Below are 27,322 nucleotides of genomic sequence, written 5' to 3'. Positions count from 1 at the left end.
TGTGAGACTTTTAAGGACTCTGGAGGACGCGTCGGACTTTCTACTTACTGGACTAAAGAGATGAAGATGGACGACCAGATCCTCTGGGATTCGTTTTAAGGCACTGACTGATCTGGATTTACTGACCTCTAACTAAAGAAAACTTGTTGAAACGCGGACTGGCCTATTTTGTCCCCTCCTAGGTGCTGTATTCTGCCCAAGTTTCTCGCACCTTTAGGCAGCCTATGAAAAGAAAAAAACGGCACTTACGCGCAGTTGATGCCTCCGAGAAGCCACCCCTACCCCTCATATGCCAGTCTGTCTGACTTTACAACCTTTATTGTTACCAGACTCCGACTGCAGACCAAGAGGGGAGGAAGACTCCGATGGAAAATCATGCAGCGCGTTGAACCCATGGAGGACATGGCACATAGGTTCCTCTCCTCTACGAACAGATTCAGCGCCAGATTCGCCTTCATAGTCACTGTGTCACTGTCCTGCACCTATTTATTCTATAGTATTATTTTCTGCCGCGGCACAATCATGGCAAATCAGGGTTACGAGGGGAAAAGATGCCCGCCGAGCAAGAACGCAGGAGGGAAGAAACTTCTTGAGAGATTGGACAATTGCGCTTCGTTGGGAGTCAGGTCCGCTCTGGATGCTTCCGCTGCCAAGCGAGGATTGAGTGATACCCGTGAGCAAAGTAAAGCTCCTGACTCCTCTGGGAGTCACTGGGCTGACATGAAGTTGGAGAACATGAGTGTGGCGCAGAAATATGGGAATAAGAAGCTGCCTAATGCGTTGATAGTCGGGGTGAAGAAAGGAGGCACACGGGCGGTGCTGGAGTTCATCCGGATACATCCAGATGTGCGCGCGCTTGGAACAGAACCACACTTTTTCGACAGGAACTATGACAGAGGACTGGACTGGTACAGGTGAGGGAAATCATGAAACATTGTTCTAATCATCAGTAATGTTTCAAGGATAGATTCTGCCTTGGTTCATGTCTGAATTTTTTTTTCTTTGTTGTTTTGTTTTGTTTCTACTTCTTCCCTCAGTGTAGTCCTCGCTTCAGTCAGCACTCCACTCTTACATCTGTTTGTGGGGCCACCACACACAAACACACAAGCACACAAGCACAGCTCCTTGCAAACACACTTGAAAAACTGTCAAAACAGAATACCAGCACTGAGAGTTCCAGTTTTTAGTCTACTTGTTGGAACGATGCTGTTTTCCCACCGTGGTGCTGAACGGACAGCTCCGTGACGCTAATATAGAGTTAGTTTGCAGCCCCGGATTACCAGCTGTGTCAAACAGGCTACAGGAGGACACAAATGTTCCCCTGTTGAGTCAAATCACTGGAAAAGTCATAGTACTTTTGTATTTTCTACTTCTCTTTATTGAAACTGGAGGTTTAAGGTTCCTCTCCACAGATAGCCACGCAGATCAGCACAAAACTGACTCTCAGTGCTGCACTCAAGTCTGCGAATATCCTCCAAAAGGGCCTTAATGACATTGTGCACTGTGAGGGTACAGCTGCCTCCAGCTTTCCAGTCACAGTTTCACCTGCAGCAGAGGAACAGACTTAAAGGAGTACTTCCCCGAACATGAAGCAGGTGAAGAAGGCAGCAAGTCACCTCAGAACAGAACAGCAGCATCAAATTATCACATATATGCATGCCTGCCAGTCATGTCATCCCTTCTCAGCCTATAGTCTGCTGCTGGACAAAATATAAGACTTCTTTTTTTTTTATCCATCTTCTTCTGTGGATGGTTAAGTCAGAGTAAATGCAGATAAAGAAATGAAATGACAGCAATGAGCCATAATAAGTGTACTCAGCAGCAGATCTGAGACAATCCACTGCACCCACACACAAACTCAAGGCCAATATATTAAAAGATGCGTTAATGTAAGACACAAAATCACAAAGTCGGCTGTTTTAAATACAACACTTGTTCAAAAATGTGCATGTTTATTCAGTTCGCTTTATAATTGCAATCAGAATCGGAAACCGGTTTATTGCTATGTGTTTTTTCACATAAGAGGAATTTGTCTGGTGTTTTTGTGCTTAGTAAACATAGAATAACAATAGAAAAAAAGAAAAGTAGCCTATATAAATGTAAAATAGAAATATATATCAAGTAATGATAATAAAAGATATAATTATTAAAATTGTATAAAACTATATGGACAGAACCTGAACAGAGTACACAAAGGTGCAGGATGATAGGAATGCAAAATCTAGCAGTACATGTGCAAACAAGGCAGTACATGTTCATGTAATGCAATAGTCGTCTTAATAATTTTAACATAACTTTGATGTTAAGTGAGAGCATGAGAGTCTGTGTCAGGTAGGGGGTAGGGGGTAGGGGTGGAGCCGGGGCATTGTTCATTAGGTTTGTAGCTGAGGGGAAGAAAGTGTTCCTGTGGTGTGGGGTTTTAGTCCTTACAGACGGCAGCCTCTTGCCTGAGGGGACGGTTTCAAAAAGTCTGGGTGTAAAGGGTCTGCCACTATCTTACCTGCACACCTCAGGGTTCTGGAGGTGTGCAGGTCCTGTAGAGATGTCAGGAAGCAGCTGATCACCCTCTCTGCAGAGCTAATGATGCGCTGCAGCCTGCTTGTGTACTCAGAAAGGAGTCCATAAGGAAGTCGTCGTCTGCGTACTGAAGGAGCTTGATAGACAGGTCTGTAGTCATTTAGTCCTGTGGTCATAGGTTTTTAGAGACAGGAATGATAGTTGAAGACTTAGAGCAGGCTGGCACGTGGCATGTGGCAGGTCTCCAGTGATTTGTTGAAGATGTCTGTAAACACTGGAAACAGCTGATCAGAGCAGTGCTTCAAGGTGGAGGGGGGAGAGTCCAGCCCAGCTTCTTTGATTTTGTTATAATCTCTCTCCATGTTACCTGACTTCATGTCTGCATGCATCTTCATCATGTGATGGCAGCCATGGTGAGAACTCTAGTTTTAACCAGTTATTTGATTTAAAAAAAGAAGGGATGGGACATAATTACCGATAGCTCCGTTAAGAAATGGGCCCCTACATTATTCTGTAATGAATTATCAGTGAATATGCAGTGAATTCCACTACAGAGTCAAGTCTGTTTTATTAAGCAGTGCCCTCTGCACAGACATTTCTCCAGATTCTCTGAATCTTTCAATGATATTATGTACTGTAGATGATGAAATCTAAAATTACATTTCAATTTTAGGCTGAGGAACATTATTCTGAAATTGCTGAACTATTTGCTCAGACATTTCTCATAGAGCAGTGAGCCTCTTCCACTCTTTACCTCTGAGAGACTCCTCTCTGGAGTGTCCTTTTTACACCAGGTCATGTTACCAACTTGTTGCAAATTAATAGTTAATAGTTAGGAGAAATTCCTCCAGGTTTTTTTTTTCATTTATTTTTGGCATAACACAACTTTTTCAGTGTCCTGTTTCCCCTCAAATTTAATGAGCATACATTTTTAATAAAACAAAACACAAGATTCAGATTCAACATCTAAAATGCTGTCTTATTGCACCATCTTTAATTAAATATTGGGTTGTAATTAACAAACAAAAAAATCTTTTTTTTTTATATTTGACACAGTGTCCCAACTTTCAGGAATTTGGGGCTGTACTGATGTCCCTTGCAGAGAATTAAAAAGCTGGAACATTGCACATTTCTGCAAGCTGACAGTTCATACACTCAAAATAAATACTTTAGTAATACTGCAGAAACAAAGACTGGTTTAAACAAACGTATAATTCAACCTGTCAAGTTACTGGATGATGTTGATTTTTTAGGCTGGCCTGCAGTGATTATCCGTCACAATGTTTGGGTCATTTGAAGCAAGTCACATTAAATGGCTTTTCAATTTGATTAACTGTCACTTTTTTCTCTATAGGTGGGAACATAATGTGTTTGTACAAGGTGTTGCTCTGCTTCTGCATGAGTAATCAATATATCTTGTAGGTATAAGTACAGGTGTAACTTTTTTATTAATTACATACAGTATATCAACATTTTGATTATCAACTCATGCCATGGCTCAAATGATCTCAAAAGAAGACATGCTGTAAATTCTGAAACGAAGCAAATTCAAAATAGCATACATTAAAGGTCCGAAACGCCTCAAATATTTAAAAAAGCAATAATAAAAAGATGGCTACAACTCTCACCAACAACTCCCGGCAGACAGTAAAAATGTCACCTAACTGTGCATGGCTATTAGTGCTGGTGTTTCTAAATTACATGTTACTTGCAATGAGGTTTATGTCAAAGAAAGGGGCCAATTTTGCCCTAAATAAAAGCATAATGGCTCTTTAAAAAAGGTGCAAAAAACACCAGCTTAAAGAGATTCTATCTGTTCTGTTCAATGCAGTTTTAACCCTTTACGCATGCTTTGAGAATTAAAAAGTGTCTTTTTGTATAATTTGCACAAGATTGACAAACCCAGAAGTGATCCTTTTAGGCCCAGACTGTGCACTGGCTGTAAGACCCAATTGGTCTTGTAGAGCCTGTAATGTTAACATTACTTCCTGTCTCAGTATTCATTGGTTTTCATTTGTATTTTGTTCATGTGTTTCTCTATGTTTTGCATCAGGTTTGCTTTTAATGCAGTTGTTTCCCTTTCTTTGCACGTTTCCACTGCTGCATTTGTCTTTGAATTTTTTATGTATTTTCGAATTTGCATCAGTTCTGAATTTGCAGCACATTCCTCCTAATGGAGATCATTTGGGCTGTTGGAGATCGGTTGGGCTTGTCCTACGGTGGCTGGCAAGGGCAGACGGTCTGCAACAGCTTGTTCGATCCTCATTAGGAGAAACGTGCTGCAAATGCAGAAATAATGCACTCAACAACTGCAAAATGTAAATACTGCAGACTTTTTAACGAAAGCGTTGCAGTCCTGTAGGGGCGCTAAGTGACACAGCTTTACACTAAACTTATGCCTGTGGGAAGGTGACACAGTTTGATATTAGAGAGTAACATCAAAATGTTAAAAACATTAAACCATGTTAAAAGTCTGGATTTGCAGCATTTATTATGTGCAGTTGTTTTCTAATTTTGTGTTAATTGTGGACTTTTCCATGTGATTTTGCATTTGCATTGTACATTTCATCTAACGAGGATCCACTACCACTGTACTTGTAAGCCACCCTACATTAAACTTATGATACAAAACAATCATTTCGTTTCAATCTCTGCGGTTGCAACAACCAATCATGTTGTCACACAAACTACAATAATGTTAAGACAGAACAACTTCAGTAATTAAAACACATCCATGAATGCGACATAAACTTAATTGATAACAAAAGAAAGCTGAACCTTGAAATCCCGGAGAGGAAATAAGAAGTCTAATGAACTAAAGGAATGCACTTCGTTATTATTCCTCATGTGTAATGAGCAGTATAGTCATGCAGGCGCACTGGTTATTAAATGACTCTGATGATTAATTGATTATGAAAATTGCCAGTGACTCATTTGATATTAATGTGACTAATGAATTTGGACATGGAGGTTTATTATTGACCTTGACCAGGGCCATATCAAGGCTTAGGCTATAGCCCACAAGAGTGATTCACTAATGTTTCAGAAGGAAGATTAGTGATGCAGTTTCTCTGGTAACTCATATTTATGGTATTTTTAAAGCCTATTGTTCTGCCCTCACTGTTGGACCTTAGCACAGCTATGCAGACAGGCGACTCCTCAACAATGACAAGTGTATGCTTTTGTAATGTGACATATTCCTCACCGTTAATAGAGTAAAAAGACAATGCTTTCCTCAGAACAACAAAAAGGATGGATATGGATTGAATTCTGACACTTCCAAACTCTGTCCCTGTCGGCCATTACTGAACATGTAACACTGGCTTCCTGTTTTTTCTAGCCAGCATAAGCCTGATTGGCTAATAGAATACATCCTGTGACCATTGACTGTATTGACTGCAGCCATATTGCTGCTGTCGTGCGATTGTGACGTAAAGAGGCGGGCTTTGAGCCTCTTAGCCAACAGCTCCAGTGTTCCCGCCTGTCAATCAAGTCAGCTGTGCCTCTCATTGGAAGACTCGTGATCTCAATATCTTCAAAATTGCAGCGTAAGAAAAAATTCACCGCCCCCCCTACAATGTGTGCCGATCAAAAAATTAGCTATGCAGACTACACTCATCTTTTGTACCAAGCTTTAGAGGTGACATATTACTCTTTCTTCATCAATATATATTGGTCTAACTTTGAAATAAGATTTTGGTATGCCTAAAAAACTCTCCTCTTCAGCCCTGCTCATAACGGTCTGTTTTCTCTCTGACCAAGCCCCCTCAGGAAGTGGATGTGGCCTCGACTCTCCAGCACGTTGATCTAATGTTTACATGTTGGCTGAATATACACACTGCTCACAGACCCGTTACTTCAACCCTCTGAATTTTTTTCCAGAATCTGATCCTGACGGAGAGGCACCTGCAGCAGGACCTTTCTGAAGGATTGGTCACAGATTTTGTGTTTCTTGTTGTTTTATTTGTCAGTATGTCGACCTGTGTCTTGGTACACAGCTACAGCTACGAACATGTAGCTATGGTAACTAGCGCTAGCACTTTTCCATGAAAAATTAAAATTATCCACTAGATCTTCAAATCTGCAGATGTGGGGAGTAAAACCGACCTTTGTGTTTATTAAGACAGCCTACAACTAGCATGCCTCCCTCCTAAGCTCCTTGTTAGCACACGTGTGCAGGTAATGAAAAACGGAGGGGGGGTTGAGTTGTACTTTATACAGTCTATGGGCTGAACAAGCTCCGAACTCTGACTCCGTTACAGACCGTATATTGTTGTGACGTAAGAAAATCACGGAAATCTGAAACGGCTCGTTTCACACACATTTACAGAAAGGTGGAGAAATCAAAACAGGGGCAGAATGGATTTTTTTCATTTTCAGGGGGTTTGTAGACATGCCAGGGAAACATATTTCAGGTAGAGAACCATTAAAAGTCGATTTTGCATGATATGTCACCTTTAAACATGTTTATTCTGCTGTAAAGATTGGCTTTTTTTAATTGGTGTGTATGTGGTTTCTGGTACTTCCGGAGCCAGCCTCAAGCAAATCCTTGATGAACTGCAGTTTTTACCCCCTCTGCATTGGACTCATATTTTCAGACCGAAGGTTGCCGCTTGCACGTGACACACAAAGGAAACAACAGCAACACCTGCTGGTGTGGCAGCACACCTATTATTCTCTTTACTGTGACTGAAGGGGCTGCTGTTCAATTATCAGGCGCCACTACTCTGATGCTACAGCATGCATTTATGTGATGTGATGATATGTAGACAGATCTGTATCTGAAAATGTGTGTATTCTGCCTTAAAGGATTGGATCTGTATGCCAGATTGTGGTTTCTGAAAGTGTCAGGTTCCTGTTGTAGTTTGTAGACTACAGGCATTGGTAGTATGTGTCCCGTGGGGTAAAACAACAAAGGAAGAAGCACCCAAGGGCAGCTATATTAGATTAATTAGTAACAGATCAAAGAGGAATAAGTCGAACAACTACCTAATTTAAATGTCCATAAACTAAATCTAAATGAAAGTAACGGCACAAGAGCACTGGAGGCATGAAACGCAGGTACCACAGATCACAGCAAGAAACACTCAATGATCTGACAACACAAGGGAGGAAACAGGGACTAATTAGGCTAACGAGCAACAGGTGTGGACACAGGAAACAGGTAAAACTAATCAAAGTGGAGGGAAACACACAAGAAGTAAAACTAAATCAACACACAGGGAGCAGAACTACAAAATAAACAAGAGACACAATAAAGTTTAGACTGAACAAAATGTACTCTTAAAAACTCCACATAATGTTTTCTGAAGAGAAGAAAAAGCTCCATTCATAATACAATCCTAAACTTTTTGTACATTTTCTCAGCAGCTGCAAACTGTAGCGCAGACAGAAACATACAACATGTGACACCCAATTAATCGTCAGTTCCAGTGTCCTGGCTGGTTGTTCTGCTCAGTGTGTCCTGTTACATTAAGCGTGTGACAGGTCATTTAGGCTGAGAAGAAAAATGGTGCGGTGTTCATTACAGCGTCTCTTGAACAGAACACATGCATGGCCTCATTTATTTTGTGCATGTGTCCACACAACCACACAGGACCCGATAAAACACTCGTCTCACTGCCACTTATTTCCTCCCACTTCTCTTGCCACGTTTTTCCTGTTCTCCGCAGAATCATAAAGATCAAACACAAACACGTCACCATACACTATGAGGACTTAAAAGGGCATCTCAGATCTATTGATTTCACAGGAGTCAGAAGCATTTCCAGTAGATTCCCTGAGAAGGGTTGAAATTGTTTGAGAGGCTGCAGCTACAAATATTCTCTTGGTCCACATTAATTGGCTTGGGGAGGCAGGGAGCTGAGGAACAGTATCATCAGAAAGGTTGATGAGGACAGAAAGTTAGATGGTTCTCATTTAACACAGAAAACTGCACATTATACAGCGGGGGATGGTAAGGCGCAACTCTGCATTATTAATGAGCTGTCTTCATTTCAGTGCAGCACAGAGACATGCTGTGGTTAACATTAATTACCAAACATCTCTTTTTTAAAGATGTTTCCCCTAAATGAGGCTGGTCTCAAGCACAGAGAGATGGTGCCTGTTATTTATGTTATAGAATAATTCCACAAAATATTGTTAACATGCATACATTACATCCACAATGCAAAATCAATTGCACATCTAATCAAATATCAAATAATGCAAGTTCTGTCTGGCAACTTTTAATGAAAGAGAGAAGAGGCAGAAATTAGCCAGCTGGTCAGTCCACCACTGAAATATCTCAAAAGGCATTACATGGATTTCCTTTAACTTTGTTGCACACATTCAAGCGCATCTTTTGTTTGAATTTTGTTTGAAAGAGACGATGTAACAGGGAAACACAGAGGAGGAAACACAGAGACTCAATACACAAAGGATAATCAAACACAGGTGCGACACAGGTGAAACCAATCAGGGTGGGGCACACAATCACAGAGGATGGAAGACTCAGCAAGTAAAACTAGAATTGAAACACTAGGGAGAAATACATAAAATAAAACAGAGAACACAACAAGAACTCAAGGGTAAACAATGACAGTACAACACAAGGAATAGCAACTGAATAACAACTCTGAGAAAGCAATTAGCCAACATCAGAAAAGCGAGAGGAACGACATGACGCACAAGGAGGATCTACAAAACAGAATAAGAAATCAAAGCAGATACAACACTAAGCAAAACAACTTATGGCATTACCCAGCGACTGACTGAATCCATGAACAGCTTGACACAAAATGTTGATTTAAAGGAGATTTTATTTATTATTATCTAAGAAAGTAGTCCCAGCAATTCTGTAGTTCTGTGGCAACAGATTCATGTAAGCCCCCATGTGGGATGAATTAACACTAAACTGGATGTTACAATTCATGCTCAGGTTACAACCATGGGCCTACCTAGTTGATATAATACACGTTAAACTGAATATTGAAGCTATAATTAGCCGGCATAATTCACCTCCAAGTTTCGCTACCACTCGTTGTCTATGTTACTTTGCAGGACAGGATCTTGTTAAATTTTTTCCCTATCAGAGAGGGTCCAGTATCTCCTCAGGCTGCTCTCACATCTGTGCCTGTTAACTCATTACTTCCTGACTCTCAAAACCAGCCTGTGACGGAAACCAACGTTTTTTTTACCAATGTAGAATGCTGACAGAAATTAACGTTTTTGCCACAGTGTCGACAGGCAGAGGTGAAATGTGCTGGACAATTTTCTATTGATTTGATTTCAAATAAAGTGTGTGATCAGGTTGTCCTTGACCTTGCTTTTGCTGTTGATAATCAGTGACTGGGGTTATGTAATACTTTATTCTAACCGATCAGTCTCAAGTATTGTATAATCATCATTGTATCATTATCCTTGGCTCACACTCTGTCTGAGCTTTTCCTCCTGAGTCTCTACTTATTCTGTCCTTTTGTACATCTACACCAACTTAGTGAAGAAAGTCTACTTAAGGTGTGTGGACGTCTGCTCTCAATTTAGAAATACCCTTGACTGTCACATTGCTGGAGGCTAACATGTATGCCTAGGAAAGAACTTCTTTGAGCTCCAAAGTTTGGTGAAAATTCAAGAAATCTCTGTGCATGTTAGTTAAGGTGCTGCTGTGAAAGTGCACCATCATCTACATACCCGATCAGGAATTCACAGTGTCACATTGCATTTTAAGTCTATCAAACTTTTTAACCCATGATGCAGCATGGTAAAAAAAAATCCTAAACTGACCGAAATCAGCTGTAAGTTCTTCAAAAATCAAACAAAAGAAGCGGCAACCTGCTTCTGAGAAAGCTCTGTTAGGATTCCAGAGGCTTTCTCTCCTGTCTGAGTGTTTCATTTAAGCGTCCGTGGATACTTTCCCGCCGCCACATGTTAATGTGACAGCTCGTAGCTCAGCTCAATTCAACGCGTTTATTGTTCAAGGAGAGCAAGTGTCAGTCATTTCTCTCTGCACCAGCAAACCATGAATAATTGTTATTTCAAAGATACACGAGCCTAGTGTTGAAATGACAGCGATTAAATGGGTTTTGGTTCAAGGTTAAATACATTATGCAAATTTTTTTCCCACCATCACAGAACTGTATTGTCCTGCTTTGAATCTGTTGGGCTGAGGGCAGGCCTCTTGTCAAAACCGTTCCTTAACATCAAGACATCTAGCGTAGCCGGTTTGGCCATTTTCAACCAATTTGTCTTCAATTAATTTAGAAAAATAAGTGTAACTTTCGTGATTGTCATCCCTTCTGTTCCTCACCTGGCTGAATTGCCCACAGGATTGCTTTAATCCTCTGGACTGCTCTTGTTAACTCTTAATCGACTTTCACGGCGCGCAGGGCTTCTGTTTCTGGTGATAATGATCACATGTCCATCACAGCTGTAATCTGAGTGAGTGATACTTTAATAATGAGCAGCCGTCTCCGCCACAGACTGGATCCGTGCCCTCATATCCAGAGAGCTAAAGGAAGATGCCATTTTTAGGAAGGGCGGTGGCACAGATACTATGAGATTCATGCAGTGCAAGGACATATTCCTTGCACTGTCAGCCTAAGTAATACTAACTGGTACTGGGCTTGACTGGAGGGAAGAAGTCTATGTGTGGTTTGGCTTTTTATAACATTTTGGGATAAATGCTTTGTATGAAATTTACAAAGTTGGTCTCTAAAAGTGTGGAAAAGAAGTTTATTAATCCCACAAGACTTTGGGTTCTATAGAACCCCTGAAGCCCCACATGGTGATAATTCTTATTTCATGCGTGCAAGAACGCAGAAGTGACTCTATTGGCCATCAGTTTCCATAATTTGTCATCAAATGTCGTCATTTGCCTGTCATCTGTTTTGTGTGTTGGTGTTAAAGGCACAATGAGGAGTTTCTCCACCAACATTACACAAAACCCTCATGAATGTGCTGCTCAAGCCTGATTTATACTTCTGCGTCGAATCAACGGCGTAGCCTACGCTGTAGCCTACGTCATAGCTCCAGTACCAATGCAGAGGCCTAAGCACATAGCCAACGCGCACCTCCTCCGAAATGTAACTACGAGTCGAATCGACGCAGACCGCTAGCCCTGTGATTGGTCCGCTCGTCTGCATCATATTTCCCACATGTATAGCACTTCCGGGATCCCTGCACATCGGCCATGTATTTAATCTCCTCCTCTCTATTTTTCCCTGTAATTATTGCTGTATGATAAACAGCAGCATGAACAGAATCATGTTTAAAGTTAAACACAAAATGTAGCAGGGCCGGAAACAGACGACTCAACTATCAGAGACCACACTGCCCTCTAGTGTTTCAGCTGAGTATTGCTGCGCATCATGGACACCAACGCACAAGTATGTGGAGCTCATGTCCGTGTCGACCACTGCTGCGTAGGGTCGACGCAGAAGTATTAACCATTCTTCAGTGTGTCTCTTTATCACCTAGCCCATACCTGAGCACTAATAGTACTCAGGTGCACAGCCGGCAAAGGGGGGAGGGACCAGAGAGACGGAAGAGAGAGAGAGAAGAGAAAGATAGAAGAGAGAGAGAGGAGAGAGAGAGAGAGAGAGGAGAGAGGAGAGAGAGAGAGAGAGAGAGAGAGAGAGAGAGAGAGAGAGACGGACATAACAACAAACAAAACTTCAAACAAATAAAATAAGTGCTCCTGCCAAAAAAAGATGTGCTGCAGAAATGAAAACCTAGTACATTAACAAGAAGCACATAAAAATGTGAGTCCAAAGAAAGAGCAAAACAAGAGTGCATTTTCAGTCATCACAATGAAAATCTCTTGCATGGTTGCGGTGCATTTGCCCTTCAAACGCAATTTTGTTTCAACCTACTATTCTGGAGATATTAATATTAATAATAATAATAATAATAATAATAATATAATAATAATAATAATTTTATTTGTAGAGCACTTTTCAAAACCGAGTTACAAAGTGCTTTACATGAGCAGCAAAATAAAACAGGCAGTTCATAAAAGACATGAAATTCCCCTCTAAGAACTGTAAAGGAATGACATTTTTAAAATATATTTCTTAAAACGGTTAAAATAAAATAAAATTCAGATAAAATCCGGGAAGGCTCTGTGATAAAAGTTTGTTTTAAGAAGGGATTTAAAAGAGCTCATTGACTCAGCAGACCTAATCCCCACGGGCAGATGGTTTCAGAGTGTCAAACCCCTCGCTGCGAACGCCCTGTCAGTTTTTGTAACTGGAATGCATAATAAACCTCTGCCTGAGGATCTCAATGCATGCGTTCGTTGTAGGGTGTTAAAAGGTCTGCTATATAGCTCGGAGTAAGTCCAAGATAACATCATTAACCAAAATTTGCAACTTTAATTATTGATTATCGTGTATTGAACGCAATTTTCCAGCACACTGTGACCCTCATTCCTCTGCACGCTGCTAACTCTACTAACACACGAGCAACGAGAGCCTGAGAGACCCTTCTTCTAATTTACGGTGTTACTGTTTTGTTGTTAAATTACCCCAGAGACCGCACAAACACTGCAAATCATGCATTCTTTGATTCATGTATCCCACTGGTCAGCCTGTGGGTCTGCAGGGTTCATTATTAGGCCTTTTAATGACAAATGTGTGTAGACCAGTGGGAGGTAAAGACCCTTATCTGGATCTCTTTTCCCCTGTGGACACACTTTACATTGAGATTAATGGTTTCTCAGTCATTAAATCCCAATCAGGTGAGACTGAAATCCCCTGACTATTAAAACAGTTTAATAGTGATACATCTTGATTCACTAAAGGGAGATAAGGTTGCTTTTCTGATTCTGCATTTTTAGCCTTTTTGCATTATAATTTTATTTCTGCAAACAATTGCAGGCAGCTTGTCTCAAACTCACACTGTGCAACATTCTGTTATAAGTTCAACCCGCTGTGAAATGACAGTAATAATTCGGAGTCCATTGATCGTTCACGACGACGATGATCCAAAGCTGACCTTTACCCTGTTTCAACGGTCTGCATCCCTGATGAACCTGAGCTGCTCTTTGCAAAGTTGAAGTTGTTTAAAAAAGACTCACTTATCTGGAGCTGAATAGTCTGCCGTGTCCATGTGTTGCTTGTCTTCACACTAGGAGAGAGAATTGTGCACATACCTTGGGTTGATGCAGCAATTTGCACCTTTCGGGTGATATATATTCAGCGTTAAATGCAGGCGGTAAAGGCAGTGGGGAGGGATGTGTCACAGAGCTGTTATGATGTTCAGCAGTCTCTTTTTAAAAGCTTCGAAATTTGGCTTCATGTAAAGTTTGTGTCAGAGGTTTTGGGTTGCACTGTTTGAATTCTACTGCTGTGCTGGATTCCAGTATGGGATGAAGTGGGTGATAAAAAGTTTTTTTGGGGTGGAACAGCTGAAGGGAAGACAAACAAACTGCAGCAATGTGAGGCCGTTTTTATTCTTAAAGCAATCCCAGCTGCTGAACAAAAAGTATTGTGAAGCTTTTTTTCAGTTATCAAAGAAATACAGGACAGGCCCAACTGTGAATCATAAATAAACACACACAACACATTACCACCAATGCTCATTACCTCCAGAGAGCAACAACATAACTCAGAGTCACCACATCTACAACAGTTAACAGCTAGGCTTGGTGTAACTTACAAAAACGGATGGTCTAATATTTATTATCATATTAAGATTTACTCGCCACAGTTTGTCTGGATAAGAAGACACTGTGGGGCTTAGGGGAGGCAGGGGTCCTAAATCACCTCTGTTTTTAATGCTTTTTATGCAAGCCGGGCATCTTATTAAGATCCAAAATACATGTTTTAAATCATTTTGAATAATATGAGATGTGTACTTTACATGCAAACTTGATATAATGAAAAAAATAATGATGAGAGTTAAGCAACATGCATCAACGCAACCATTACTTTGTTCAATACTACGACCATTTTCAGATGACCTTGAATTAATGCGGTGTGGTGTCTGCACTGTTTACCTCTCATCATCTGCTGCTGTGCTCTCCTTTCTTTTTCTCCATCATATTTTTTCATCAGCTGCCTGCCTGTCTGTCTGTCTGTCTGTCTGTCTGTCTGTCTGACTGACTGACTGACTGACTGACTGACTGACTGACTGACTGACTGACTGACTGACTGACTGACTGACTGACTGTCATGAGGCCTAATGCCACATTATGAGTTTGTGTTAATGCTGTTGTTTGTGTCAAGAGGAAGGTGCACATTCCTCTTGATTCCTCCTCATTCCTCACCTGAAGTAGGTTCCACTGATGGGGAGCTGCCGCCTGATTGGCCAAGTGAGCAGGTGACCAGCTTTAAAATGAGCTGCAGGAAAATGGCCGCTCTCTCTACACTGCTGTGTGACCTGAGGCCAGAAGAAGAGCCTTTGAGCCTGATGTAAACTTTTCTCAATTTTCTTTTGTTATCACAGGGAGCCCAGCAAACTGTGTGTTTTCCCTAAATATAACTGGCTGAATAAAATATGAGCCTACACTTCAAGGAACACCTGGTTGGAAGTTTTCTTCATTGTTTCCACTCACACTTGCCTGCTTCCCACAGTATAACACTGACTGACTGACTGACTGATTGAACGGTAAGGTTTATGTCGGATTGCATAAGAGCATGCTATGAGATCTCACAATAAAGGAGAGCTAATACACATAGCACACCGCAGAGAAACGTTGACCTCATGTTATTTTAAGCTAAGTTCCTTCAAGGTTTATTTTCATCACCCATACTGTAACAATAAGAAGGGACTGAGCAGTGGCGGCTGGTGGAGTTTTGTCCAGGGGGGGCTATAACTCCAAAATAGTACATGTTTGCTTGCTTTTTGGTAATGTCTGGGGTATCACACCAGTGTATTTACATACACGAAAACAGCAAAGCAACATTGTAATGTCATGTACTGTTCTAAACTTTTGTACATAATTTTGCTCTTCTTTCCTTGAGAGAAATAAATTTCTCAATGACTCTATGGTTAAAGTCAGCGATGCTTTTGACAAGTTTCTTCTCCATAGAGAGCATGGCCAATGCATTGAGACGATCCTGTGACATTGTGTTCCTGAGGAGGTCTTGATTCTCTTCAGTGTTGAGAAGCACCTCGCAGATTCAGTGAGATTCATTTGATTGTCTTGCTGCATCACCTGTAATAGATAAGTGACCATGGTGATGGTGTCTCATGGCTGCAGTATTCAGGCTGCCACTGGTGCAGTAGGCTAAATAGCTACAGTAGTTCATTGATTAATAAGATTTGTGTTTACCATTTGTATAAGCTGTGTAAGCTAATCATTGTCTCAGTACTTATTTAAAGAGGTGTAGATATTATTCATGCATCACCAATTACTGTGTGTGTAGTAATGATATTACATGCTCGCCAGCAGAGGGCGCTGTTACACTGTGTATAATGCTTGTTAACAATAATCTGTCAAATAATAGCATTACTATTCCTGCCAGTTTAACTTTTCTGAAAAGTGCTTTAAATCAGTAATACCTGTCTTTATCCATGATGGTCAGATCCTGACGTTTGGAAAAGGAGGCAGGGAAAGCAGACTAACGCATTAGCATCACTGCATGAAGTTAGCCTTGTTGCTAAACCAGGTCCTGGAAAAAGAGCGGGTGTATTGTCTCCCTCTGTCTTTGGACTGATGATTAATGTTGATGTTCGGCTGATCAGGTCCACGCTCTTTCACGTGGAGCTTCTCCTGATATGTTCTCCTCTCTAAAGGTGATGTTTTGAGTGACTTCACTGAGTTATTTACTTTCTCTCCCTTCATTTTGCGTCTCTGTCCGATCGTCTCCAACTCCCACGGCTCGAGCTGTCAATCAGCCGCGCTTGATGACAGACGGCTGTGACGTCAGCCCCATGACAGGAGGGTGATGGTATGTAAATCAAGCTGCATTCAGCTCTGGGCGCATGGAAGGTGCGCCCCCGACATGGCCCTATCTCTTGTATTGAAGAGGAGCTACTGCGCATGTACAACTTTTAACGAGGAGTCTATGGCAAAGATTTCTGCGCCCCGGAGGAAAACCGGAGAAAACCAGTCTATGGGGAAAACCCATGGGGAACATACGTCACCAATCAGACAACACAGATGAACGAAACAGCTTTGCTAATAATTATTTAACTATACAATATTAATCTTGCTCATTTTAAAATATATATACATACAGTTCAGAATATTATTTTATTATTTAATTATTTTTATTTATTTATTTTATTTTTTTAATGTCTTGATGTGGGTGGTGGGGCGGCGCCCTAAGCGCCCCTATTGCCAGCCGCCACTGGGACTGAGGTGTTTTTTTTTCTGCAATGTCTGTCCTCTCCTGTAACTTGGCATTAATTAGCAGTGCTGGTGTGTACATGAAGGACCAATCACACAGAGCGCTGTGTGCACAGAAGGCTGTTTTTCGCCAGGTTGCACACAGCCACGCAACTGGAGGTAGCCATTGAGAGAGAAGCCTCAAATCAGCTGACTGGCAAGAGTTTTAGGACTCACATACACAACCATTTGACTGGTGCCCCCACGACCAGGAAGGATAAGTATATGGCCTAAATTAGAACATGTCAAATACCTTTTCTCAAACATGGTTCCATCCTTATAGTTTGATCTTACCATGCTGATCTTTTTCCGAGTGTTCATCTTCCTGAGAGCTTATTTGACACTATTCATATAACCCCATGATTGAGAGCTCTCTTGACGAATGCAAACGCTATACCTCCCAAAGGCAATTGACAGAAGACTAGTAATAAACACTAATGAACACTAACACAAGAATCATAGACCATTCCGTATAGATGCGTGTCCCCCCCCCCCCCTTTTTTTTGGCCTTACTTTAGTCCAATGGTAGATGGTAGAGATGTGTCGTCCATTGTTATATACACTAAAGAGATGTAACATAAAATTTGGGGCCAAATTTGTCCCACTGGCAACCTTAATTTAGCCTTTTAACCATGTATAAAGATTATTTTTTCCAATGACAGACATAACCTCTAAAGAAAGCAATGCAGAGCAAACATCAGTTCATCAGTGTATTGTCTGATTAGTAGCTGATTAAGCCTTTTTTTTCGGTTTTGCTTTTTAAACCCATCTACTGTGGTGAGTTCAAAGTTAAAAAAAAATGCATATGTCAATAAACAGTATTTTATTACCCAGGCTGTAAAAAAAGAAGATTTAAGATAGTCAAACTGAAAAAAAAAGGGTAATTAACATTCGTTATCAAATCAATAGCCTCCTTTTATTAATTGAGACTCTTTTGTAACTAACACTTCATGGTCTTTATATTTTTCAATGCTTAAATAATAGGCCTGGTGAAGGTTTCCAAGTTCTGGTCTCCACTTTTTCTGCAGATTAGAACGATTTAAAATGTTCAGTTAATTGAATACCACAGATAAATGACTACAACCTTAGGGTCCCATGGGAGGTTGAGTGTAAGAGCTGTAGAACAACTGATCAGTCAGTAGATGTTAAGTAGCTCCTGAAAGTTAAATGAATCATTACACAGATTATTCCTAAGATCTGTTGCTGATTAGTTCTGAGAAATATTTCAATTTTCAGGGAACAAATTGTACCTTTTAGTGTTGTAAGCCCAAACCCATGGTGCTGCATTTGTTCTGCTGTAGTAAAAAAAAAGTGCAGCATGTTCTTCCAGTGGAGCTGCACACTGCAGGAGGACGGCATATCTGGCTTTAATGGGCTTCCTTTGGACTTTGGAATAAAGACACCCATGTTTGTGGCTTATTCCTTCGTAATGATATAGCAGTGTCCAGAGGGAACTAAGTGTAAACTCCTGCCTCCACTCTGCTGACAGAGATAAAGTGTCGAGCGAGACAGCAGCAGGTTCTTTTCAGGGTCACTACTATATGCAGACTGGCTTTTAGCGTTATGTGGCTAATTAATGAGAGGGTGAACAGAGAAAGAACGACAGTCATTGAAAAACTACCTGAAGATTAGAGACGTAGATGATGCTGATTCTTCAGGGTTTTTTTTTCTTTCTCTCTTCTCCCCATATTTTGCTGATGATCAAAGATATCCATTGAAAATAGCACAAAGACAAAATGTGAAATGTTGAAACTGAGAAATGTCACTGCTGTGCCAATGTGTCAAACACTTTAAATGGGTGACAAAAAATGCAAACAGGTCAGTTTAGCACCTGGACTCTGTCTTGCAGAATGCAGTCTGGCATTGCCTCGCTGAAATGAGCAAGACCTTACCTCATAAAGATCTTATCTATATGTTGCTCCAGGACCTGTTTTCATCAGTCAGCATTAATGCATTCACAAATGTACAGGTTACCCATGCCATGTTCACTAATTCATCCTAACACCATCATGGATGCTGGCTTTAAGCTGATAATATGCCAGATATTTGGTGTCCATGTTTTTCAAAAGAATGTCAACTTTTGATTTGACAGACCACAGGACAGTTTTCAACCCAAAAGTACATGTTACCCATGTCATGTGCAACAATGCATCCTTCCACCATCATGGATGCTAGCTTTCGCTGTAAGCTGATAATATGCCAGGTATTTGGTGTCCATGATTTCCAAAAAATGTAAACTTTGGATTTCTCAGACCACAGGACCATTTTCAACTTCCCCTCAGTTCGTCTGAAACGGGCCTGGCTCAGGGAAGTTGCCTGCGTTTCTGGATCAAGTCTATGCATGGTATCCTCTTTGACTTGTTTTAGCAGCATGCTGGATGCAGTGATGAACTGTGTTAACAGACAATGGTTTTTGGAAGTTATACTCTGTCCCCTGTAGAATACATGAACGCCTGAGGGGCTGAAGATCACTGCCAGAAAATTTGGGTTTTTGGCCCTGTCCTTTATGGAGAGAGTTCTCCCGATTGTCCGTTTTTTTTTAATTATACCATGTACTGAAGATTATTAAAAACATAATTGAAGAATTGTTTGGGCACAAGCCGTTCTTTTAGGCTACAGGCATTTATTAGCATATCCGTGCATTAGAGCGTGAGGTGAGAATTAAGATAATACAGTAATAATAAAGTGAGCTTGGTGAAGTCCAAAAACAAATCACATCCCCATAGAGAACAGACATTCAGTAAATCTCATAAACACAGAGCATAGCTTTCAAATCTATACAATTCAACAATATAAGCCGTTCAGCTTAAAATCACATAAACAGGTCTTTCCAGAGAATTATAAAGCAACTTAAACTATAGTCCTCTCTGACAGGTGCTCTTTGCTGCATGGCAAGCATGACATGATGCTAACAACAATGACCTGCCCCTCCCTGTATCTCCACAACATTAGCTCCACTGTGAAGTACGTGACAGGACATATTCTACTAACATCACTATCATCTCTCTCTTTTATCTCCTCTATCCCTCTTTCCAACCCCATTTCAGTAGAGGCAGATGGCTGTCTAATGAGTCTGGTCCTGCTCTAGGTTTCTGCCTGTTAATGGAAGTTTTTCCTTGTTGCTGTAACTTGCTAAAAGCTGCAAAGTGATCAACTCATGGTGGATTAAGATGAGATAAGTCTGAGGCCTGCCTGTATGATGGTACTTGAACTTATGCTGTCTTTGTGTTGGGTCTTTGTTAATAATATACATAGAGTACAGTCTAGACCTGCTATGTTTGTAAGAGCATCCTGAGATAACGTTTGTTGTGATTTGGCGCTATATAAATAAAGAATGACTGATTCTTAACATACTTATTTATGCTAAATAGCAAAAGATTTTAGCTCTAAATTATTCTTGTATTTTAACTTAAATTATAACCGAACCGAAATGACTTCATCAATGAAATCAACCGTCCCTGATGGCAGCTACAGTCACTCTATTGATTAGCACCATTTCTCCCAGAGTGGTAAACCCTCCTCATTTTTACTCCGGAAAGACTCAGCCTCTCTGGAATGTTCTTTTTGTACCTAGTCGTCTTAGTGACCTGTTGCGAGTAAACCAAATTATATGTGAGACATCATTTGTTTTCTCGGTATGTGAGGGCTCATAATAACCCTGATAGATTAATCCAAACCGGCCGGGCCGATTTCAATTATGTTAGTTATGTAGAAATATTGAGCTGCTGGTGTAATCAGAAAAATATATAGTGAAGACCATAAATACTGATCATGTTAGGGCAACATTCAGCTCAATCACACCTTGAAAGAATAATGTTTGCCCTTTTTCTGCAAAAATTACAAACAAGATTGTGGCATCGCATGAAATGTTGCAGTGACCAGAAGAAATTAGCTTTCCTCCATGTTTCCGTATTTACTCATCTACAGTGTTGAGGCAGTTCGACCACACCTGAGGTAATTTTCTCAGAGTGATTAAAATGTCACAGCCGAGTCTGTAATACAACCTGACTTAAAGCTTCATCAAGAATCACGAAGAAGACTGTGAATTACCCCAAAAGATTCAGTGTTGTCTCTGAGTGAGAAGGTGGTAATCAATTAGAGTACTTCACTCAAATGTCACTTAATCAAGGTGTGTGTGTCTGTGCTTGTGTCACATCTGTATCCCTCCTAAAAAAAAAGCCAAGTTGCTCACATTAACGTGTATTTTAAAGTGTTTTTCCCCCTGCTGTTAGGTGCATACTTTTTAAGATGCTAAAGTTTCAGACTGAGTACCCTCCAGGCGATCCTTTGGAATTACAATCATGTAGATTTTTCCAACTGCAAATAATCATCACCGAGCAAGGACTGAAGAGCTTTTTAGTAAAAGGACACCACTACCCTCTGCCACAAAGACCCTCAGTTTTATCTCCTAATTTCAGATTCAGTGCTGGTACTTTCTCGGGGCATGTGGAGAAGAAAAAATCCTGCTGGTAGGTTCAGACACATGCCTGAGGTATCACATGTTCCCCTTCAGTCTGGGCTCTGCTATCTCACTAACGAATAGAAGATGTATAAAATAGAAGAGAAGCTGCCTCCATGTTTCAAGTTAGCTGAGGAAATTAGTTAGTAATTACCAGCATTCTGTTTGCTAAATAGCTATTGATTGGCTTTTAGTATTTCATTTACTGTATTCAAAATGAGCTGCAGCAGATGTAGCTTTATGTAAATGCTAAATTAGTGATCAAAGCAGAGACTGAAATCTCTGTCTGGTTGCTTCTTGTTTCTCTTTCTGCACTAACGGAGAGTCAAAGAATCCTTCAAATAGACATCCATGAATCAATTCTTTATCTTCTAGCGTTTGTCTCTGTTTGCAGCAGATTGGTTGATGGCATGCAAATTGTGAGGCCAAGCATTGCGAGGGAAGAAAGGCAGGGTTCTCCTTCGAGGCTTACTTGCGTCAATCATGCGGTGCTTGATGTACACACTGTGACTATCCTGCAAGTCATTTTCAGCCTATTGAAGCTGCTTATATGTTAATGTCTCTATGATTATAACCTTTGTTTGGTCGACACGATAGGTGTACTTCTGTGTCGAAATAGTGCCCTTGACAGTGTTTTGTTGGGGACTGCATCTCATACCGACACACAAGGCAGCCTTCACCGTTGTCATGATAGGCACTCGGCTAAGGTTGCATTCACATCAGAGTTGTTTGGTCCACTTTAAACAAACCCTTGTCCATTTCCTGGGATAGCCCTGGACGTTTGAAGTGGTGTGAAGCTCATACCACTCGTCAAAACCAGGGTCTTGGTTGGCTTCCAAGCAAATCCTGGTGCGGTTTTTTGAGGGTGGAAAGCAAAGCCGACAAATTTTCAAATCCTTGTCAATATCTTGCTCGTTAAACCAGGGCAATTGTCATAGTCTCTCGTTCTCATCAGGGCCCAAGACAGACGTACTTTGTTGTTGAAAAATGAAAAAAAAATTGCCTTACATTATTCACTATTTAGCTAAAAATGACTGGTCTTTTTGTTATCCTCAACCAGTTATTTCCTGGAAAACTTTCTTTGGAGTGGGCTAAAGGGCTAATAAAGACCCCTCTGCTTTGTGCCTATTCCCACCCTGAAGGGATTCTATTACACATAACGCCGCTCCCACATTATCCTCCTCCATTCCCCGGCTACCAACACTAAGATACAACCAAGTTGACTATATCAAGCAACCTGGATAGAAACGTGCCCAAGCAGCAGAGTCTTCTACGTAACGGATAATGTATGTTAACAGTAAGTTATGGGAAATAGAAGCCTGTCGAAGTAGCACGCTCACTGAATTAACGTTTTAGCCACATTGTTTTGATACGAATGGAAACTACGGTTTTACCTCCCTTACAGTCTATGGTATCAACAGCACAGGCAACATGTGATGAGATTATTTTCTGCAGATTAATTTGACATGACGTGTGATCAGTTTGCTCTGGCATTGCTCATGTTAGTGAAGTTAATAACCGTTGTCAAGGGGTTGTCAATCAGAATCAGCATCTGAACAGCCGTAACATCAGTAAGGAGTCGGCTAATAAGAGAAAACTAACACACTGATGCTGTAATGACCCTGACATCTCTTGTCACATCTTTTAAACATCCATCCTTCTGATACCAGTGGCTCCTCCTAACCTGTCAGTTGTAAGTTTTTTTCTTCACCTCTTTGTAAAAGTTGCGTTAGTTTCTCTTCCTGAGCCTCACTGGGAGGAAACAAACAGAACAGTTGTAAAAATCAATAGCTCAAGGTAAGTCAGGACATGTTGCAACTTCCTCTGACAGACAAGCTCACTGTGGTTGTTATTGGCTGGATACAGAATACAGAAGCCAGTGTAGGTGAATCATTTCACTGTGAAATCTACTCTACCTTATATAATTACATTTCTATCATTTCTTTTTAATGAACTCACATTCTCAGTGTTCTCGTGCTGTGGTGTGAAAATATGTTTTCTACAGAAGCGGGCTGTGTACAGTTGAACTGTCAGCAGCACAGAGTCGTCTAAAGACTATTTTGAGCAGAACCATCTGTGACCTTTAACTGTACATGTTCACACTGTCAGAGCAGTTTTGCACTCACATGATGAGTCGCAGGTTTGAACCAGCACGCTCGAGCTCATCCCATCTTCACAATCTTCCTCTCCAAGGATGGTGAAAACATTCAGAACTGACAGGCCAGATAACGAAGACCAGTTTCCTCAGCACACAAGCAAAGATGTTTACATTCTGCACCTCCTGGAGGAAAAAGAAACCTGCAAGTTTTACTGTGTAGGAAAGCTGTTTGCTTGAAAAGGTGCTGTTCTCATAAAAGATTAATAGTCGCTAGTGGCCCTCAGGCACCCAAGCCAACAACTCAGGATTCATAATAAAGCTAAATGGATCAATATTTCCAAGACTTCAGAGGTAACCTATGCCAAGCACTACCTTTGGAGAGAAAACTCTGAGAAAGGTTAGGTTTTAATCGCAGCTTCCAAACAGTTATAATAAAGAAAGAGTGCTTTTTAATCATCCAACTGTGTGGGAATGTACCTAAAAATCCAAGAACAGTTCACAGGCTGTGAAATAGAAAAATCCACGGACTATATCTTCTCAAATCATCATGTAAAAAAAAAAAAACAGTATTGGTTTTATTCCCACAGTTCAGAGGCATTTTTCTGGGGAAACAAAACAAAGTATGGATCATCTGAATCGTGGCCGAGACATTTCTCCTCTCAATGGCCAACATCAAGCAATCATCAATCATGAACCGAAGCGCCACAACAGAATGACATATTCCTCTGAGGAGGAAATCTCACATGACAATATGACACAAAGAGACATTTGCCTGTAGTTTGCTGAGCCATATTTATCACAGATTGGTGATAATTATGATGCATGTTTAGATTATACGAGCTCTGCAGTCACCACTGACTTTCTGAGATGTGTGTTATTTGATATTCTAGGCCTGCTTCACACAGGGACTGCATGGTTTTTGTTCCTGCTCAACTCATGCAAGTCAGACGAGGTGTTTTTTTAAAGATGCAGTGCCACATTTAGCAGCATTTAGCAGAGCAGACTTGGTATATTGAATGCAGATTTCTAAGTATGACGAAAATATTTTAATCACCTGAATCCAAATTTTTCTTTTTAACTTAAGTCGACTTCGGGTCCCTTTCTACGGCAGTCCCCATCTTGCAAAGTCATGTTTCTATGGTAGCATAAAATGAAAAAAATAGCAACATATTCATTATTGGACCGCAGGAAATGCACTGGTTTTAGGTTAAAGAAGAAGAAGATGATATTTGGTTCTGTGCACAAAATAATTTGTATTCACAGAAGTTTTAATGGTAGAAACTTGAAAAAGGAGGATCATAACCTATCATGCATCACAGGTACTGTACTTCTTGTCTTTAAAGGCCATCATCACTTCAGTGTCAGGAGGGGGGAGCAGGGATGCATTTCAATCTAAAATCTGATTACTAGATACTGCTAAATATTTCTGCACACTGCACCTTTAATTTACAAAGTACATGCAAAGGGTTACATGCACCCCAAGTTGTGTTGCACATCAAATAGCATCTCTTCATTCAGGTGCTGTTTGTACATGTTTTAATTAGCTATTTTTGTATTGATTTTAGGCTAAATTGGGTCCTCATTGGATGTGTTTCAGACAAATAAGAATGGTAATGAAAACTAGTGTTTTTGCCACGGTGTCACAGGCAGAGGTGAAATGTGCTGAACTCTTTTCCACAGATTGATTTGATATCAGTTGTGTGATCAGGTTTTCCCTGATATCACTTCTGCTGTTGGGAGTTAACCACCAATGTTGTGGGATTTTGGCCAATCTGAATCGATTACTTAACACAGCAAGGTAATAACAAGTGCTAAAAGAGGTACTTCTCTTCCTTCCAAATGTTAATGAAAAGACAAAAAAACGAACGGTGTAACTAAAAAGAGAGTGGATCTGCTGCATTGAGTATTTTTACTTTTCATGAAAACACTTTTGTAATATCTCTTCAGTCAAACTTTGAATGCAAGACTTACAATTTGTTGTCATATATCACAAGACACGTTTTTATTACTTGACAAGTTTTGTTTATTATTTGAATGACTTCAGACACAATCTGTCTAACTTTTCTTTGTTTATCTTTCTAAAATGTGATTATTGTTCACTTATCAAAACAAATGTTAAGACTGAAGTTGATTTTAATACCTTTCTCTGTGACACCGGTAAAGATAAGTATTTCCAATCCTGAACTAAGACTTCTCTCTTACTGTCACCCGAGAAAAACGAAAGCAGTCTTGAAATGCTCCCAGACAGGAAAATAACAAGTCTTGCTGACTCATCCATTTTTTTTTTATGCTTTTGTTTCTCTCCCAAGGGGACTGATGCCACGAACACTCGACAGCCAGATCACATTAGAGAAGACCCCCAGCTACTTTGTCACCAGAGAGGCGCCCAGACGCATTGCCAGCATGTCTCATGGGACCAAGCTGATAGTTGTGGTGCGTAACCCTGTCACAAGAGCAATCTCCGACTACACACAGACTCTCTCCAAAAAGCCTGACATTCCTACATTTGAAGAGCTGGCCTTTAAGAACAGAAGTCAGGGTCTCGTCGATTCTTCATGGAACGCCATTCGGATCGGGATGTACATTCTGCACCTGGAAAACTGGCTACAGTACTTCCGCCCATCACAGATGCACTTTGTGAGTGGGAGCGGCTGATCACTGACCCGGCAGGAGAAATGGGACGAGTTCAGGACTTCTTAGGACTGAAACGAATAATCACGGATAAGCACTTCTACTTTAATCGAACCAAAGGCTTCCCCTGTTTGAAGAAGCCAGAGAGCAGCAGCCAGCCGCGCTGCCTCGGCAAATCTAAAGGTAGAACTCACGTACAGATCGAGCAGGAGGTCATAGAGCAGCTGCAGGAGTTTACAGGCCATTTAACATCAAGTTCTATGAAACTGTGGGACATGACTTCAAGTGGGATTAAGAGGGCCATGCACAAACAGAAACATCATGCCTTTGGACACGTGAAATATAAATGAGGGTATCATCAGCAAAATGTTAAATGAAAAAAGTTGAAGTAAAAGTTTATGGAGAAAAATGTATACCTTGACCAAATCAATATAGAAATATATACCTTCTAGACATTATATATATATATATATATATATATATATATATATATATATATATATATATATATATATATATATATATATATATATCAGTGGTTTCACACCATGATAAAGTGCCATTTCTTTAAGAAAGTATATACAGATCTACATTTCTTCACCACAAACATTGCATTCGAATTCAACTGACAACCAGCATTAATTCATCAACCAAGTTATTAATCAGCAACTGTCACCATGCCACCCTGTCATTTAGCCACACCACCTACATTAATGACATCGCTTGACTATTCACTATCTAGATTGATTATTTATTCATACTTTCAGCTCAAAAGAACCTCTGGCTTTACTGCTAAAATAAGCTCTCAATGGGAAGTTGCAGCAAAATGTCAAATGAGTAATAAAATCAGCTTTTCAATTATTCTGCAGTAAAAATTATAAAAAGTTCATAGGCACAGTGACAAATTTACTGAACAAATGTACTGTAACTGAGAAGATAGACAATACATTAAGAGACATTGATAAAGTTATTTTATTTGTTGTATTTTGTTGTGATCACCAAAATAAAGGTAAAGTATGAAATGCAAAACTTCAGTTGAGAAATGTCCTGGTTTTCTTGCCTGTAGCAGAGTAAAGATAAGTTGTTGTGTTTTCTTCTTGTCAATGGATTATGTATTCCCCTCATTTGTGGTGTATTTGTGTCCTCCGAATATTGATCAGTATGTGATCTAGCACTGCAAGGGCAGCACACTAATTTAGGGGTTTCCATCACACACACTGATCAAACCTGCTGCCAGTGTGTGTTAAACAGATAGTAAAAGCAGAGTCTCTAAGAAAAGAGTTGGCCTGCAGTTACATCCATA

General features: G+C 40.4%; 1 protein-coding gene across 1 annotated transcript; it reads left to right on the top strand.

Moving 5' to 3' along the window:
* The first annotated feature begins 402 nt into the window (after positions 1-402).
* hs3st2 (heparan sulfate (glucosamine) 3-O-sulfotransferase 2) lies at positions 403-26,463 on the top strand. The gene is given in 4 exon segments (XM_034711589.1): positions 403-914; positions 25,698-26,032; positions 26,035-26,250; positions 26,253-26,463. Coding segments are annotated over 4 exon segments (1,125 nt in total). The 3' UTR covers positions 26,315-26,463.
* The last annotated feature ends 859 nt before the right edge of the window (positions 26,464-27,322 follow it).

The sequence above is a fragment of the Notolabrus celidotus genome, chromosome 20 (assembly GCF_009762535.1).
Source record: "Notolabrus celidotus isolate fNotCel1 chromosome 20, fNotCel1.pri, whole genome shotgun sequence".
Classification (NCBI taxonomy): domain Eukaryota; kingdom Metazoa; phylum Chordata; class Actinopteri; order Labriformes; family Labridae; genus Notolabrus; species Notolabrus celidotus.
The sequence above is the reverse complement of the archived record's forward strand: the minus strand, read 5'-3'. Positions and strand labels throughout refer to the sequence as shown.